The sequence below is a fragment of the Diabrotica undecimpunctata genome, chromosome 1, assembly GCF_040954645.1.
Source record: "Diabrotica undecimpunctata isolate CICGRU chromosome 1, icDiaUnde3, whole genome shotgun sequence".
NCBI classification, from domain to species: domain Eukaryota; kingdom Metazoa; phylum Arthropoda; class Insecta; order Coleoptera; family Chrysomelidae; genus Diabrotica; species Diabrotica undecimpunctata.
The window spans coordinates 158,743,179-158,762,186 of NC_092803.1; the positions used below are offsets into that span (position 1 = coordinate 158,743,179).

Genomic DNA, 19,008 nt, shown 5'->3' on the forward strand with positions numbered 1-19,008 from the left:
CATTCATTTATCACTTTTTTTTAAGGAACGATTTGTTCTCTAAAAAACTCTGCTTTTTCGTTTCCTTGAAGTTTAATGTGCGATGGAACCCATATAAAGCGTACTTGCTGCATCGCGTTGTATGGAATTCAATGCTATCGTAAGAATTTGGATTTTTTTTGGTTTGTTTATGAATGAGGGTTTGTCGAATTGAGTATAGTTCTCCATAATAAATACTGCAAGTAGAAGATAATTTAAACTGTAATACAATGTTCGGACCTATAACTGATGATCCCACATCATCAAGACTTTTGAAAGAATCTGTATAGATATGACAATGATCTGGGAAAGAAGCAAGTATGTCGTAAAAGTATTAAACAATTGTTGCATAGGAAGACTCAAGGTTATTGTATTTAGAAAGAGTTAGATTGCATTTTGCAGGAGGAAAGGTCCAGAGGGAAGGTGTGACTGTATTTGTCTAATCAAAAAATGTTGGAAATTGAGTACCATGGAGAGAGAAATATCTGATTTTCTCTTAAAAGGGATGGTTTGTTCTTTTTTTATTTATATGTATAAATTTCTGTGAACTGTTCAGCGATAGTATGATGGAAAGTCGGATGCGATTTTATCGCACATATGAATAATGCGTATGTTAATAACAAATTGTAGCCTTCTAATGGGGATAGTACAGAATACTCCTGTAGCTATCCCTAGTGCTGTATTTTGTATGGCTACGATATCACCACTGTGCAAAGCTAAACAAGTACTTTTCTTTCTTTAGTAGTATTAAATAATTCTATTTGCTTACTAATGCCCTAGATACCCTTGCCGTTGGTAACCTTTTGTATTAATATAATTATCAGTTTTCCAATGCACTTTCAATGAATTAACCTTTTTTTTATTTGAATAACAATTTCAATCTTTAATAGGATATAATATTTCGATTTCTACTGGGTCCACAATAAAATTAAATAAATAAACAAAGTAATCTCTTTGTTTTTTTTTATAAACTTCGTTTTTAGTCTTTAGTATTTTTGATAGAATGAAAGATATTTGAGTTATTCATAAAAAAACTGATTAAAAACGTGTAATTTAATGAAATTTAATCATGAATAAGGCAAAAGATATACATAAAAAAATATATAAAACATTTTTGCTTAAAATGTGCCCCTCTATCCATTTATGGAGTTATTTTCGATATAAAAATTTTCACCCCTAGTCGGGCTGGTAATCACTCCCAGATAAAGAGCACACATCGGCATAGAGTAGATTTTGTTTGTGTATATATTCCCTAGTTATTGTTAAAAATTTCAAGGAAATTGATGCGTCTTTAAGAAAATCGTAGAAAACTTTGATAAACTGGACTTTATACCTTTTTTTTTATTATTAATCACTTACCTTGTCTGGGAATAAAGTATATGGGCACACACTGGCACATTTCTATGGTCAAATTCATTCTACATTCTATCATACAGTTGTGATAGTTATATTTTTGAAAGTAAATAAGATGGCGTTCGTAAGAAAACCAACACTGTCGCCGTTCGACTTCGATATGTTTAACATTTTCCGTACACGTGGTTATGGTAGGGCTAAGACCAATAAAGTTGACAGTTTTTAAATGGATCAGCATATTTTGTATGTTCCAATCTGGGAAATTGTAAGGATTGTGTATTAAAATCTACAACAATGTACTAAATGTGACAAAGTAAAGAGGAAATAAAAATTAAAATCAGATTTATTTATTGTTAATAATAATATGTTCATAATACAAGGTATACGAGTACGAGTGTAATATTACACACAACACAGCATATGATAGATTTCTGTGTTGAGCACTGATCAAGAGAGGAATGTTCAGTGCATATTGGTGAAGTAACAACTTGTGTTAGGAAAAATGAAGAAAACAGTAATTATTTTAAGTAAAAGTAGAATTGCGTCAGTCCTTATTTATTTGTATTAAAACTTAATTATACATCAGAAAAATGGGGATATGCTTTGGTACTTTGATCAACAATAATAGACCAGAGCGGATCTGTCAAAAAACGACTATCGGATTATTTGGACGACCTCAGGAATGTTTTAAGATTGTAAAGAATTTTTTGGCTTAAAACGAATAGAATATCTCGATAACTATCAGCTTAAAATAAATTTAGAAAACGGCGTTAAAAAAGACTCGGCAAGACATTTCTTATAAAAGAAAATAAGTTGAATTACGAGCAGGGGTTTCTAAAATACAACCGGTAAATAAGTTTACCGTCATTTGCGATAAAGTTATAAAAAATCGTATGATGATCTTTAAACTATAACCTTTTTATTTCAGAACTCTAGTCGTTATTTTTTTAATAGTAAACGTATTTTTGTATATTTGATACTGAGCCATATTTTCCCATTTTCTGGACCAAAATAACTGGACCAAAAAACATAATAAAAATATTTGTTTTGGCTCCCACATATTGGCGTGAGGTATTATTTATAAGTTATTGCATTCCGGTAGATATTAATCGGCAGATTTACTCTACTCAACATCATCTTTGTCTCGACAATCCTCTGGTGATTCTGGCCTGCTCCAAGATTTTTGTTTCTGGTATCCTGTTGATATCTTCAAATTTTAGATACCCTAAGTCGGTCTTAATTCCATTCAAACACCTAGTTTGCGGTCGGCATGTGCACCTTTTTCGTACATGCGTTTCTTTGGTTAAATTTTTAGCGATCGTGTTGTCTGGCATTTGTATTATGTGTTCAGCTCATCGCTGTGTTTTAATGAACGACATCTGGTTCATTAAAGAATTGGTATAATTTAAAGTTATATCTTTTGCACGACTGCCCTTGGTGGTTTATAGCACCAAATATTTTGCAGATTATTTCGATTTACTCGAATATTTCCAAAAGTCTTTCAATAGTATTATGGAATATCGTACACTTTTTTTTTTTTAATATTTATGTTTTTAGTTATTAAAATAAAAGCTTGAAAACATACATCGTGTTAACCACAAACATTTCGTGATTTAGTTTAATGTCAAATAAACAATACGTGAATTACAAAAGAAAGACCTGTTACTTGGCTTTATAGAATTAGCAGAAATTATATATCACAGATATAGTATTTAAAGTAACTTTTGGTTTTCCGATGAATTATTATTAATAGTTATGTGATGTTAGTAGTAGTGTGTGTAGTAGTTGTTATTAATTATTTAAATTATTTTTGCTCTAAAATCATGGAAATATGTAAACAAAAGCGGATTTGAGCACTGCAATGTTTCATAATTATTATAGACAATTTTGACTTAACTTTTCCAGAGAAAAAGATGATATTTTGAAAACCAAGAAGCTTAATTTTATCATTTTAATTCTCCTGGACCTAACAATATCAGCAGACGGTGTCTAAAGCAACTTCCTGAGAGTATAATCCCGCATCTCACAAAAACTATTAATGCATGTCTCAAAAACTAGTATTTTCCTACTCCTTGGAAAATAGCAAACACTATCATGATACCCAAAAAGGGCAAACCCCGTACTAATGTGGAATTATATCGACCTATCTCCTTAATAAATTCACTAGGGAAAGTCCTTGAGCTAATCCTAAAAGAGAGGCTCAGTGACTATCTCGACACTCACAATATCATCCCCAAATTTTAGTACGGATTCCAACCAAATAGATCCACAAAAAATACATTAATAGACTTCACTACCAAAGTCACACAGACAATAAACTGTAACGGTATCGCCATAGCCACTTTTCTTGATGTACAAAAGGCCTTCGATCAAGTCTGGCACGAAGGACTAATTCGGAGGCTGATTGACATCGGGCTACCTCTACAATTCATTAAATAATTAATAAATCTTATCTATCGAATAGAACAGTGAGAGTGAGAATAAGTACGTATATTGTATACATACAACAGTTCTATCTCTATCCAAAACATACCACACACACAAATGTACCTCTATGCAGCTGACACTGCCCTCCTGACAACAGCAGACGGTTACTTCCCTGAGAGAACCTTTAGAAGAGCACAAACTCTATTAAACGGTGTCGAAGAATGGTGTAACAAGTGGAGAGTTAGGCTAAACGCTGCGAAAACACAAACTATTGTGTTTCGCAGCCCAAAAACATCAATTGGCATTATTCGCAATCGCGATGACCAAACGCTCCTGTATTTGATGGGAGAAAGACTCGTTACTAGCCCGACAGCTTCCTACTTGGGTGTTTTATTTACTAAAACACTTAACTGGGAACCTGATCTAAAGGCAACTTTAGATAGGGTCAGGAACCGAGCCCGACTCCTGGTACCACTATTAGGGACGTTTGGAAAAACAAACAACAAAACTCTCACACATACTTACAAAACATTCATTCGACCCGTTATAGAGTATAAGTCAAGCTTATATTGCCTTCTTAAGGGTTATCAAAAGTGAAGGCTGTCTGCTGCGGAGCGCAAAATTTTGCGTAGGACGTGCAGAAAACGTTGGTACTTCCCCTCCCGCGAAATCCATCAAACAGCAAGCACCACCTCCATTATCGAGAGAATAAAAACTCTCAACAGAAATTTTACTCTCAAAAATTTCAACGACTCCTCATCTAACACACAAATCACCCTAAAAAGTTCCTGTTCTTTCCACGGTCACGTATCCACCCGGAAGCCCAAAAATACGCTGACATTCTGGAGGCCACCCCATTAGCCTATCGCTCCCAAACCTAACTTATCAAATCCTTTCCCTACCCCGGACAGGGGGAGATTGGTTTTTTGCGGTTTTCCAATCTCACTACTCAACGATACCTGTCCGTCCCTGAGAAAATAGCCGCAACTATTTTCTCAACTGAATCGACAGCTGCTGGAACCGTCTATCGAACTCCGACGAGGCCTGGCCGTTAGCGGAAGCAACCCATAACATAATTATAGTGCAATACACTAGTTCTGAAGTCGATTACAATTGGATAAACGGCTGCAGGAACAATGGTCACTAGAGAACACGGTTCTGTTTTCTGTCGATTTAGACTCGCACAAATGCATACTAAGCACAAATTCACATAACACACACACACAAATCCAACAGTGAAAGGGGTCCTCTTTCTGTTACCGAAACATCCTCATCACCGGGACCTCCGACTATCTGCAGCCTCCGTTACTTTACACGGAGTTTGTGGATAGCCAGAGAAAATCAAGGTGATTCGACGGACTCAGTAACAACGAAATGATAGCTGCCGTCACTGTTGGATTTACACACACATTCACACAGAGCGAAATGCGACAGGTCAACTCTCGAAAGCCGAGGCGCCTCCACCCACGAGCACACTCGGCCACAAAATTACAGTGCAATACACTGGTTTTGGGGCCGAGTTAAGCTCGAGACTGCACATGACTAATGGTCACTAGAGACCTGGCCTAGTCGCATCTAGCTCGAAAACCAACACATTCAATCTGGAAAGAACATCAATCCAGACAAACCGTTTCGCCCCTGGCTCACTGGCTGACAATAGCGACTGACAAACCCCACAGAAGAAGAAGAAGAAGTGCTAAAACACCGGCGATTTTTGGGACTGTTTGCTGAGTACACCATTAAAAATCAAATTCAACCCTAGCCTGAAGATGGTCAACCGACCCGAAACGGGTACAACAAACATTCTCTCCTATCGAAATAAAGCTCCCTATCCTATCCTATCGAGAATGAACATTGTATGATGATGTGATCATTAAGTTTGGAAATTTAAAAATTGTAGAAAAGTTATTTAAAAATTAGATTTTTGTGTAAGTGTAGTTGAAAAGGGAGATTCGAAAGCTTATAATACGAACTTTGAATTAGAAAAAATATTCGACGAGTAGCATACGATTTTTATCAAAAATTCGTTAGTTTGTTAATGATTAAACAGTAAAAGTCAATACATTATATTATACTTTTAGCTTGATTTATATATTCGTATTCTATTGCTTACTTTAAGTCCATATGAGGGTATTAAGGTTGCGAAATGATCCTCTGGTTTGTTATTAAGTAAAATCTCCAATCCAGTTTGATAGCCACAAGCTGAAACTCTTCTCGGTTTTTTTGGTATTTTGTATGCCAGAATCCTTAAAAGATGTTAAGTAACATTAAAAAAAAAGAGTAAACATACATCATTCAACTATAACATAGATTAAAAAATTAATATATACATTGGGCAGGTTAGTAAGTTTCATGTAGGGGAAAATCAAATTCTCCTACATTTTATCGAGCAATTTTCCACGCAGTTGGTTTTAGTTAACATAATAACAGCAGCAGTTTTGATTTTTTTGTTCTCATCTGTTTTCTTCAGGACTATATATACATGAATTAATGTATTGAATTCATTATTAATTTTGTCATGAGTGTCTATATATCCGAGATCTACCAAATTGACAATACCATTTTAAAATCTAACCTAAAGTAATCTGTAATAAAATAAAAACAAACTCCCTTATCTTAAAATGTATAATATGTCTCAATTATCATTACGAATGATTCACATAAAATTAATTTATTGAGTGAATTTCTTTTGGATTGTCTTAAAACAAAATAAAATACCTAATTTTTTTACTTCATTTCTCGGATTTTGTCCGATAAGTGAAATCATACTACAGCATATTTAGAGTTACATCTTTGGCAAGTGGCAACAAAAAACGCGCCATTCTCTAAAGGAATTATTGTCATATTATGTGTCCTTTTATGCATCAACGTTGGTGAGCCGTTCGATGCCTGTGTTGCGGAGTTCTCAAATTCTGTTTCCCGGAATTAGAGAACGCGTCACGATAGGTGTTTCATAAGTACGTTAAATTAAATTGGTACTTTAAAACAACGTTTTTATTGTCGCTGATGCTTCGATAGGAATTTATTCTGCAAACCTGCAGGCGTGTATCGATGTGTAAAAACCTGTGTTGTTCCCATGGAATACTTCTATCTTTGTGAGATTTATCATCAGATGATAACAAAAACCATTGTCGTAATTCCTTATGTTGTGTATATGCGCCGAAGGATTTCTGCAATATTTATACTTCTTATCTTTCCTTGGATCTTTCCCTGCATAGTCAGTTGGAGCATGGTGTATTTCTCTCCATGTGTAATATGTCTGAGATATTCTAATTTTCTTGTTTTTATTGTATTTAAAATTTTTATTTATTTGTTCATCCTTCCCAAAACCTCTTTGTTTGTGACGTGTTCTGTCCATGATATTTTCAGAATTCTCCTGTACACCCAAAGCTCAAATGATTACAGTTTTTTCATTGATGTCGCATTCAAGGTCCAAGACTCCATTCCATAAAATAAAGTCGAAAAAACATAGCACCTCGTCAACCTAACTATTAGTTCCAGTTTTAAATCCCTGGTACATAGCACTCTTCTCATTTTGTTGAAATTTGCTCTAGCCTTTTCTATTCTTATTTTGATCTCCTGATTGTAATCATTTGTGGAGTTAATCATTATTCCCAGGTATGCATATTTGTCCACTTGTTCGACGTTGATTCCGTTTATTAAAAGATTCTCGTCATTTCTTTAAGTTTTCGCTATTCTCATAAATTTCGTCTTCTTGACATTCATTGTTAGACCATACTCTTTTCCATACTCTGCTATTCTGGTCACCAGTCTCTAAAGATCTTCAATGTTTTCGGCTAAGATTACAGTGTCTTCCGCATGTCTAATATTGTTAATGGGAACTCCATTTACCTTTATTCCAGCTGTTTCACCCTCAAGAGCTTTTTTCAGGACCTCTTCGGAGTGGGCATTAAAAAGAATTGGCGACAATATGCATTCCTGTCGTACTCCACATCTAATTTTAATTTCTTCCAACAGCTGTTCGTTTACAAGTACTTTTGCTCGCTGTTTATAGTATAAATTTGATATGATCCTGAGGTCGTTGTAGTCAATCTTCTTTGATTTCAGGACATTCAATAATTGTTTATGTCGTACTTTATCGAATGCTTTATTATATTCAATAAAACATGCGTAGATATCTTGATTGACGTCCAGGCATCTTTGTATTAGTATATTAAGTGAAAAAGGAGCTTCACGTGTTCCTAGGCCTTTGCGAAAACCAAATTGTGTATTATTAAGGTCTATGTCCAGTTTGTGATATATTTGGTTATGGATGACTTTTAGTAGTAACTTTAGCATATGAGACATTAAGCTAATGGTGCAGTAATTGCTGCATTCTCTTGCGTTTTTCTTTTAAGGGAGACAAATAAAAATAGATGTTAACCACTCTTTGGGTAATACGCCTGAACTATAAATTTGGTTCAAGAGTGTCACTAAAACATCAATGTGCTTCTCATCTAGAATTTTTAGGATTTCTATAGGAAGCATAAAAGGTCCAGGGCTTTTCCCACTCTTCATTTTTTTTTAATGCGTGTAATATTTCTTCTTTTGTAATATATGTACCCATTTCTTCTGACGTAAGTACTATGTGCTCCAGATCTCCTCTTTCATCATCGAACAATTCGTCAATATATTCTGCCCATCTTTGTACTTTCTCGTCCGTATGTGTTATAGCAGTACCGTGTCTATCCAGAATTGCACAAGTGGTATTTTGTTTTCTTAGTCCTGCCAGTTCTTTGACTTTCTTGTGTAGGTTAAACAAATAATATTTATTTTGAAGGTCTTCGATCTCTTTGGATTGCTCTTCAAAGTATTTTTCTTTTGCCTGCTTTATCGTCTTCCTAATCTCGTGGTTTATCTCTCTGTATTTATTGTTATCCTTGTTTTTAAATTGTCTTCGTTGTTTCATCATATTGACTATCTCGTCATTCATCCATTCCTCTTTTCTCCTTGCGGAAGTCTTTAGTATTTCTTTACAGGGTTCCAGTAGACAATCTTTTAGTCGATTTTAGTACTCGTCGATATCATTGGTTTTAATTTTAATATTTATACACATACCACTTAACACATAAATCCATTTTTTATGACAAACACATCCTTATTGTACGGTACGGTGGTCACTGATCTATTTAATAAATTTTATCTGAACGCGACACGCGGCAGAAAATGCTAAACAAATGTACCATTTATTTTGTTTCATCTACAAAAACCGCTTTTTTTGTCGACACGCGACAGACGACGAAAAACGCGTGCATAAAAAAATTGGATAGACTGTAGTCACAGGCGATAGAATTATTTCCTAACGCAGGTGTTATCCTAATACTGTGACATCAGTGGCGCACCCAGAATTTGTCTGAGGGGATGGTTTTAAATTTTTTTTATGCTACCTCCATTTTAAGTCCCTAAAATTTAGGTTTTGGTTTAGTTTAAAGTACTAAAGATAGCAGTGACAAAGATTCAGGTATCTATTATCCTGCCTACCAACTAAAACCACCCTCTCTTACTTGTGAGCAGTTGGCTGTCGCACGTACCGTACTTCGAAAGTGGGGTGGCCGCTGTAAGGATGACGACATTTTTGGAACACTCCCTTCTCTTATCTAGATCTTATCTATTCTTCTAAAGCATTTTTTTGTGGTATTTTAAAGTAATTACTATTTTAATGGAATTAAGCCACAATTGAAGGTTAAAATAAGTTTATTGACGTTTGACATTAATCCAACTTGTAAATACAACACATTTTCGAGACGGCTATCGCCGTATTCCCGTTCTCCTCCGCCAATCCTCCCGGTCCAAAGCATGCTCCTCCTCCAATCTTCTCGATTTCATCGCTCTTCTAATTCCTTCATTCCATGAGCAAAGAGGTCTACCTCTTTTCTTTTTTCCAGAGGACCTCCATTTGTAAAGTTTTTGGGGCCAGCGTTAGTCACGCATTCTTAATAGGTGTCCAAACCATTTTGAACCTCTTTTTTCTATTCTGTCAATGACCGTTTCTGTAGCATTCATGTTATTTCTTATAGATTCGTTGGTCTTCCAACCTTCTTTCTTTCTTTCCTGCCTTGCTGTTCCAGCACTTCTTCTCAAATAATCCATTTCAACTGCCAATAATCATCTCTTCAGGTTTGCATTAATTGTCCATACTTCAAAGCCATAACAAAGAACTGATTCAACCATGGTTTGCCCTATTCTTTTTTTGTTCCTTTTTGGAAATGTTGCGATCCCACCATTAGGAGTTTAGACATCCTACAATTTTACATCCCTGATTAATTCGGTGTTTAATTTCGGTTTCTCCCAAGCCGTTCGTAGCAATGAGTGCACCTAAATATTTAAATTTTTCAATTTGTTTGATTTTCACGTTCTCGTCTATCAACACTTCAAACCTTGCATCTGAATTGATAACTAAATATTCTGTTTTCTTTATGCTGACTTGTAACCCCCATTTTACATATTCTCTGTATAGACGCTTTATCATAAATTCTAAATCATAAGAATCTTAAGCTAGGATGACTTGGTCATCCGCAAACTTCAGGGAGAACAGTACGCCATTTCCTATGGGGATTCCCATTCCCTGGCAGTGGTTTTTCCAATTTTGCAGGGCTGCCTTAATATATAAATTAAACAGTAAGAGTGACATACTGCATCCTTGTTTTAGTCCTTTAGTTACGTTTATTGACTCTGATAGTCTATTTTCGATTTTTAGGTAAGTAGTGTTATCCTTGTATACTTCTGTGATTATTCCTAAAAGGTATGGACTAATGTAGAGTTGTTGTAAAGTTTGCCACAATTTAAGTCTTGAAACTGTATCATACGCCTTTTCTAGGTCGATGAAGGCTAGATGTACTTCGGTACTAACCGTTATTCTTTTTTCTATTAATTGTTGGACTATAAAGAAGTTATCAGTGCAAGATTAAAGATTCAAACGTCAATAAACTTATTTTAACCTTTAATTTCGACTCATTCCAATTAAAATAGTAATTAGATCTTATCTCTGTCGTTGGCCTGGTTGGTGTTTCTCTTCTTTTTTTTTTTCTTTTTAATGGCTGCTCGGATGTAATTGTGAATACTATTCCATCCCTCCGTATTTCCCGTCATCTTCACGATCATCTCTCTTACCATAACTTTTATTAATTTAAATAATATAAAACGTCACTTTCATTTAACAAACAATCACATATACCTCATTCCTATTTCATTTGTTAACATCTCTCCCCTCAAAAAACTTCCTCGCTAATTGTCAGACAGGTACAATATTAACCGAAGATCACCCATCGTCAGCAATACAGGATAGTTTGAGCTATGTTTCACGAATCATTAACTAATAATTCTTGTACTGGCATGTAAGTAGTATTTTGTTTGTTACTAGAGTATTAAAATTCAATTTAATAGATTATCTCTTACCAATTTGTGGGTTTTTTACTTTGTCTGCTAAATCAAATTTATGCGTATTAATAAACACACCCTAATATGGGCTTTTTATAATTTCAGCATTAAATTATTAAATTTTTTTATTTCCTTATTTTATTTCTTTTACCTAATTGAAATGGACTCACACAAGCAACACCTTCATTATTTAAAAGAAAAAGAGTTAAGATTTGATTTCATGTATAGTGCCTCTGTATATTCGCTTATACGTATTTCATCCTGACAGAACTCGTCAGAGCGACTTTTACAGAAGCTCTGAACGTGAAAATAATCTTTCCCGTCGAAAACAAGCAACAATAAAATTACTTTAGTATGGCGCTACAGCGACATCTGATAATAAGTCACAAAAGTAGACATCCGAAGATTTCTTTTGACAAAAACAAAATTCAGATTTTTGCTTTAATCCGTGCGTTCTAAGAATTGCAAAGCAAAACAGACGTTGCTAAAGATCCAAATAGAGAAAATGAGGAATCTAAAATTGCATTCAACAACGTATCTATTCAACTAAGCAAAAATTCTTGCTGAATTGGTTTCTTGTACTAAAAAAGAGTATATCGAAATAAAATAAAGACAGTTAAGATTTGGTTTCACGTAAAGTGTCTCTATATATTCGCTTATACATATTTTATCCTAACAGGACTCATCAGAGCGACTTTTACAGAAGTTTTCTGTACGCGAAAACAATCTTTTCCGTCGAAAAAAATGGTCGTCAAAAGGCACAGATTAAAGCAAAAATTTGGATTTTTATTTCGTCAATAGAAATTACTTACTTACCCACTAAATGTATGGTTCTTCAAAGCGTGATAATTAAAACTACAGCAATATCCATAGGTAGTTATGATAGTCTCGAAAATACTATCGCATCTCTTCTCATCACTCTTCCAGAGACACTTTGTAACCATATCATCACAGTTTGTGGACACATTCATCAACACTGATTTTATTGAAATATTAGCTCTATCAAGTATGGTTTGTAATTTGGTGAATGCTTGTTTAGGGACGTTTTGACCCATGCGATACTCAAATAGGTAAAAAAGAATTTTGAGTTGCTGGGAGAGATCTTCTGCGTCAATATTCTGTTGTTTTGCTCTGGAAAGTATTAAGCTTATTATCTTAATTTAATTTAAAACACTGAACAAAACTTAGGTATCACTAACATTTCAAGAACATATATTATTGTATTTTAGAATAATTTTACTTCGTTCATAAACCAATGCAAGAAAAAAAAATAGTAACTAAAGAACTGTATTATAGGATAAAATTTAAGAACAATTTTATTTTTATAAGTGATTAAGGTATAAAGTGGTCTTTATTTAGTGCGTAAGTTTTATTTCAGGTATCGTAACATTAATTTTAATCTCTACGTTTGCTTAATCGATTATTAAATATCTTAATAATTAGATATATAGATATCTTAAAAGGACTTTGACAAGGTAGAGCATAAAAACATTATGAATATTTTCAGGAACTTAAATATGATTGTAATTAATTTTAATTTTAATTTATCAGAATCATAAATGAACACAATGCCATTAATTTAACCCTAGAGTGCTAACGTACGTAAATTTTACGTACCGATTTTAATCTGACAGCTGCTGAAAGAAAACTAACGTGGCAATGTTTAGCCGCGTGGGCTATGCCATCCTGACTTCATGGTCAATAAAACAAATGAATACTCGCTTTGATCTTTGATTTTAGTTTGGGTTAGGCTTTGACCGTAGTAGTTATAACACTCTGTATGTAAAAGATACGTGTGGTTTGTATCCGCATAAAAAGTTTTGTACAATACGTAATTGTGACTTGTTGCTATTATTAACGTATAAATAAGATGTCTGTAAAATCAAATGTTAATCTAAAGTATCCTCTTACTGAGAAAGAGTTGGAGGAAATGATAAATTAAAGTTACTTCAGTGATTTAAGTGATACAGAAGATGATCTAGGAGTTAGAAAATTCATTTGGCAGCGACAATAGTATTGAAGAATGATAGTATGATCCTACATAGGACGAAGAAAATATCTTCACAAAATTAGCTAACACATGGGCAGATACACCAGCAGAAACTCACAAAGAAACAAGAAATACGTGCTCTCGTAAAAGATTTAAAATTACGCAGCAGTCGTCATCAGAATCAACATATAACCGTATTGAACAAAAATCGTATGTTCTAATATGGGATAAACAGTCTTTAGTAGGTAAAAACGGTTATAAGTGGAGTAATTTACCAATAAATGATGTAGGTCGTAAAGGTGCATCCAGAAATATTGTTTATATCTGTCCAAGTCCAACCAACTTAGCTAAAGATGCTATAGAATCTATAGATGTTTTTAATTTATTTTTTTACAGATCAGAATCTGGACGAAATTTTGCTACGTACACACAAAAAAATTGCAGAGCTACGAGAGAAGTACCAGACAAAAAAAGCTACTGTTTTAGAAACGACATTGCCTGAACTGAAAGCACTGTTAGGTTTGTTATTTTTATCTGCTGCTTTAAAAAATAATCACCTCTCAGCTGACGTTTTGTTTGATAGCACTTATTGTGGCTATAGATATAAAGCAACGATGAGTAAACAAAGGTTTAACTTTTTGATCAATTCTTTACGATTTGATAACTTCTTGACAAGAGAAAAACGTAAAAAAGAAAGTAGTTTTGCTTCAATATCCAAAATTTGGAACTTGTTTATTGAAAACTGTGTCAAAAATTATAAAACTAGTTCATATGTGACAATCGGCGAATAACTCCTAGGATTTCGTGGCAGGTGTCCATTTCGCATGTCTATGCCAAGCAAACTTAGTAAATACGGCATAAAAATACTTATGGTTAGCGATGTAACGAAATATGTAATAAATGCAACACCATATCTGGGTAAATCTACTGTAACTAACGGCATTCCTTTAGCAGAACATTTTGTCACAAGCCTGACGAGACCTATACATAGAAGTAGACGTAATGTGACAATGGAGAACTGGATTTCCAGCATCCCTCTTGCGAATAAATTATTATCTTCCTCTTACAATTTGACAATGGTCGGAACACTTTGGAAAAATAAAGGAGAAATACCTCCTGAATTGCTCGATAACAAAACTTGGAAGTGCGGTTCAAGTATGTTTGTGTACGATGAAAACATGACTTTATTATCTTATAAACCTAAACAAAATAAGATAGTTCTTCTACTTCCAACTATGCATTTTTCTGGAAACATTAATCATGAAACAACAAAACCCGAAATAATCCATACATATAATTTAACTAAAGGGGCTGTAGATACGTTTGACCAAATGTCTCAGACCATTTGCTGTAATAGGAAGACTAGAAGGTGGCCGCTATGCATATTTTACAATATGATGAATATTGCAGGAGTAACCGCTTTTGTAATCTCCCATCACAATGCAACTAAAAACAAACAGGAGCCATTATCAAGATTAAATTTTATGCTGAAACTTAATGAACAATTAACGAAGCCGTGGCAACAAATAAGACTCCAAACAGTACCAATTTTATCAAGAAGTCTTAAAGAGTCTCTTTCCATGCTTTTGAATTTAACGCAAGTTGCTGAAGGCCGAAGAGGTCTCCAAGGGAAAGGAAAACGGACTTACTGTAGTTTATGCTCTACAGCAAAGAAACGAATGACAACTACCAAATGTTACAAGTGTGAGAGTGTCTTGTGTGGAGAGCATCAAATAAAAATGTGTATGGAATGTGTACAACAGTAGACGGTTATCGTTTCTATATTTGTAATGTCTATTATATGCACAGGTTTATCGTGTACATATTATTACAAGACTCTGTTTTGTGTCAAAAGTATCTATTTTATGTTTATGTTTTAATTATTAATATTTCAATGTTTTTTATTTGTATCGTCCCTAAATAAACTTCTCTTGAAATTAAACCATTTTGTTTTAATTAGATATGAAATAAAAAGAAAATACTAGACCTAAATCAGTGAGTACGTAAAATTTACGTATAGTTAGCATTTACGTATGTTAAAGAAACGTTAGTATTTTAGGGTTAAAATAGGTTGTATAGTGAAATTTATATTTTTTAAACTAGTTGGAAATTAATAATTACTTTTTATGTTATTTAAAAAAACAACTTCACATTATATTAAAAGATTGAAAATATTTTTGTAGACAAGTCATAATTGCTCGCATTAATAAAAATTCAAAATATCTGAGACTTATAAAGGCTTCAGATAGGATTGATATAATTAGCCACCGAAAAAACTTCAAGTATTTTCCTCAGCTTCAAACTTAGATATAGTTTTATTTATTTCTGGTGTTTCTTAAATAAAGTCATTGATACTCAATTCTCCACTTTCTGTTGGCCCATCAATATCAACAAGACAAATTGGTCTAAATCTACTAATGTATCTTTGATAATGGGTAATTATTGTGCAAGTGAAATATTATCCTCTTCTTTAAAACCTCATCTATATTACACACACATCCGGCTTTAGGACAGCATTTTCTTGTTGTCTTTGGCGACAATTGATATGGTAATATTTTTCTCTATTTCTTGAAGGTGACCATCACAGTCTATTCATGTTAAAAGCTTCTTAAAAAAGTTGCTTCATTAATAATAATAACAATAATAATTCTGTTACAAATTATGAATACTAAAGTCTTACCCAATTATGTCGCAGAAGCCGCTACGCTTTAATATTTGCACAAGCTTATTTACCGTGCAGCAACAGCAACAGCAAATATAATGAAAAAAAGATCAAAGCACGACGGAATACCAATAATAGACGGAATATCAGGGTTGCACCATGGGAAAAGACTTCTAAACAGGATTGATTTATTGAGTAGGGATATTGGTCAAATGATAGAATATATACGAGAAATAACAAGTAAAAAAGTCATCAGAAGACCTGAAGAAATAATGCTAAGCACTGCAACACATCCCAACAGTGCCTGGATATATTAGAACAAAAACTCTCTATTCATTTAGGACGGCTTAGGAGTTATAAAGTCAGTAACAGCCGGAAATGCGACAATGTGCTTTTTGATTATGTGGAGAAGGCGTTCTTTTGAAAACTTAGTTCCACTGTAGAATGCGCCAATAAATCATACCCAAGCCAAGAAATTGAAAAGTTTTGGGGAAATGAATATGACAAAATGTGAATATCTCTCAGTGGGAACAGATGAAATATGTGACCTAGTCTTGGAAGACGACAAAATCAAAGGCGTGCAATCCTGCAAATATTTGGGGGTCATTTTCAACAAGAAGGGAAATAGCGCAGATGAAATCAGGGAAAGAATAAACAAGGGCAGAGCAGCGACCCGTGCCTTAAACTCTCTTCTCTGGCAAAAAACAATTCGACGAGAAACCAAAAAACACATTTACGGTAGTATAGTTCAAAGTATTACACTTTACGGTTCGGAAGTATGGGACGTCACCAAAGCTAATAAAAACAAACTTATGACGACAGAAATGGATTATCTGAGACGAAGCTGCGGTAGATCGAAACTGGAGAGAGTTAGAAACGAACAAATAAGAAACGAAATGAAAATGGAGAGAAATATCAATGATGACATAGAAAGAAAACAATTAATCTGGTTCGGACATGTTAAAAGAATGCCAGAGTACAGATGGCCTAGGAGAGTACTGGAATGGATCCCACCTGAAAGAAGAAAGAGAGGACGACCACGGAGAAGTTGGCGCAACGATATTGATGAAGCAATGGCGGCAAGAGACTTAGAAGAGGCAACTGCATATGACAGAAAAAGATGGAAATTGGGGGCGGAGAAGCGGCGACAGCCGTAATAAATCCGTTATTATATATATTGGGGAAATGAACTTTCCACACCAGCTACTCTTAACAGTAATGCTGGATGGATAGAATTACAACGCACAACTGTCAACACTACCGCACTACTCTATATGAACCCTTTATCACAGAAAAAGTCTCCAATATCATCAAAGAGCTTCATAGCTCGTCAGGATTAGGCTCACTTTACCTGGCCCATGCCCGGCACGTCAGCCGTGACCCGCTTCCTCGGCAAGCCCGACACGCCCCGATCCTCAGAGCCAATCCTTATCCCGAAGTTACGGATCCAATTTGCCGACTTCCCTTACCTACATTATCCTATCGACTAGAGGCTCTTCACCTTGGAGACCAGCTGCGGATATGGGTAAGAACCGGCGTGATCCTCCATGTGACCTTCTCTTGGATTTTTAAGGTCCGAGGGGAAGATCCGGACACCGCTGTAACTGCGGTGCTCAAGAAAATTTTCTGGACCAGACAGAGTTTAAAACTTCTAGCTAAAGAAGTTCTGGAGTGCTTACGATTATTTATCAAAAGTAATTAAACATGTTATTTCTAATTCGCAGGAAATACCATCATTTCTAACTTAGGGTATAACTTATTTAATACGGAAGGATCGAAATAATACCCAAGATCCAGAAAAGTACCGTCCAATTGCTTGTCTTCCCACTTTGTATAAATTGATCACATCCTTTGTAGTAAAGAGTATCTATCAACACTGACCTCTAAACAATATCATACAACCCCAACAGAAAAGCTTCGCTAAGGGTTCCATGGGCTGCAGAGAAACACTTATTATCGACTCATTTCTATCCAGCTATACACTAAAAAAAGGAACCTCTTCACTTCCTTTATTGACTATAAGAAAGACTTTAACTGTGCTCCGCAGGAATGGCTTGTAGATATATTAAGAATATATAAAGTCGATAATAATATAGTGACCTTTTTAAGACATATAATTACAGATTAGAAGACTAAATTTCACCTCCAAATACCTGGTGACAATAATATCGAAACGGAAAATATCGCATTTAACCCCGGCCTATTCCAAGGAGACTCGTTGAGTCCATTGAGATTCTGTCTAGCAGTGAACCCACTGTCGCAGCTATTAAACTACAACTACCTGAAGTGTCGCAACTTAATAATCTGTTGTATATGGATGATTTAAAACTAATGGCTTCCATACGAGATCAGATGCTAAAAACCGTAGAAACATTCTCTAGTGATATTAGTATGCACTTCGGGCTAGACAAGTGCTGTATTTAGAATACAGTTAGAGCAAAGGTTCGATCCAACATGCAAAATGCCCAAAACATCGAAGCTATAGGTGAAAATGACAAATATCTAGGACTAAAGCAAGAGCGGTAAATTAACCATAAACAAATGAAAATCGAATTGACTTCAAAGTTCATACGAAGGGTAAAACAGCTGCTCCGTTCACATCTAAATGGTAAAAATTTGCTTAAGGCACTAAACACCTACACATTTTCCGCGCTTAGCTATTCATTTGGTATTATTAAGTGAACTAAAATGGATATAGAGAGTCTTTAGCGAGAAGTACGAACAATCCTCACAAAGGCACAAAAACACCATCCTCGAAGTGCAGGAAAAAGAAAGACATTACCGCGCGGTATTTACAAGGACAATCACCTATGGATATAAGTGAAAAATTAGAAAAGCAGATTACTAATTTATGAACTTATTTTCATACACAGGCTGAGACATCTACTCTACATCGCGCGATTTGCGTAGTAGATGACACAACATAGATCAAACTGAGGGAACCAGAAATGCGCATAAATCATCTGGGTCATTACAAAAAAATGCTCATCTGGATGGGTAAACCTCTGCACGGGCGACATCCCAATGAAGTCAGTCAAGACTAAGGCGGCAACACAGCGTCGAACTATTGGTTGACGTCAATAAAGATGTTACCTGAAACAGAAGGTTCATTACTTGTCAATCAGGATCAGGTTATACCAACCAAAAATTACCTGAAATATATCTTCAACGACCGTCAGGT

At 34.7% G+C, this 19,008-nt stretch overlaps 1 protein-coding gene across 1 annotated transcript in view; it reads right to left on the reverse strand.

Annotated features, from left to right (window-relative positions):
- LOC140441057 (sodium channel protein Nach-like) overlaps window positions 1-19,008 on the reverse strand; it is a 53,739-nt gene that overhangs the window by 13,587 nt on the left and 21,144 nt on the right. The window contains exons 2-4 of the mRNA XM_072531481.1: window positions 11,992-12,306; window positions 5,912-6,044; window positions 1,378-1,657 (exon numbers count right to left, since the gene is read on the reverse strand). Coding sequence (XP_072387582.1) covers window positions 1,378-1,657; window positions 5,912-6,044; window positions 11,992-12,306 — 728 coding nt within the window. The remainder of the gene's footprint in view (window positions 1-1,377; window positions 1,658-5,911; window positions 6,045-11,991; window positions 12,307-19,008) is intronic.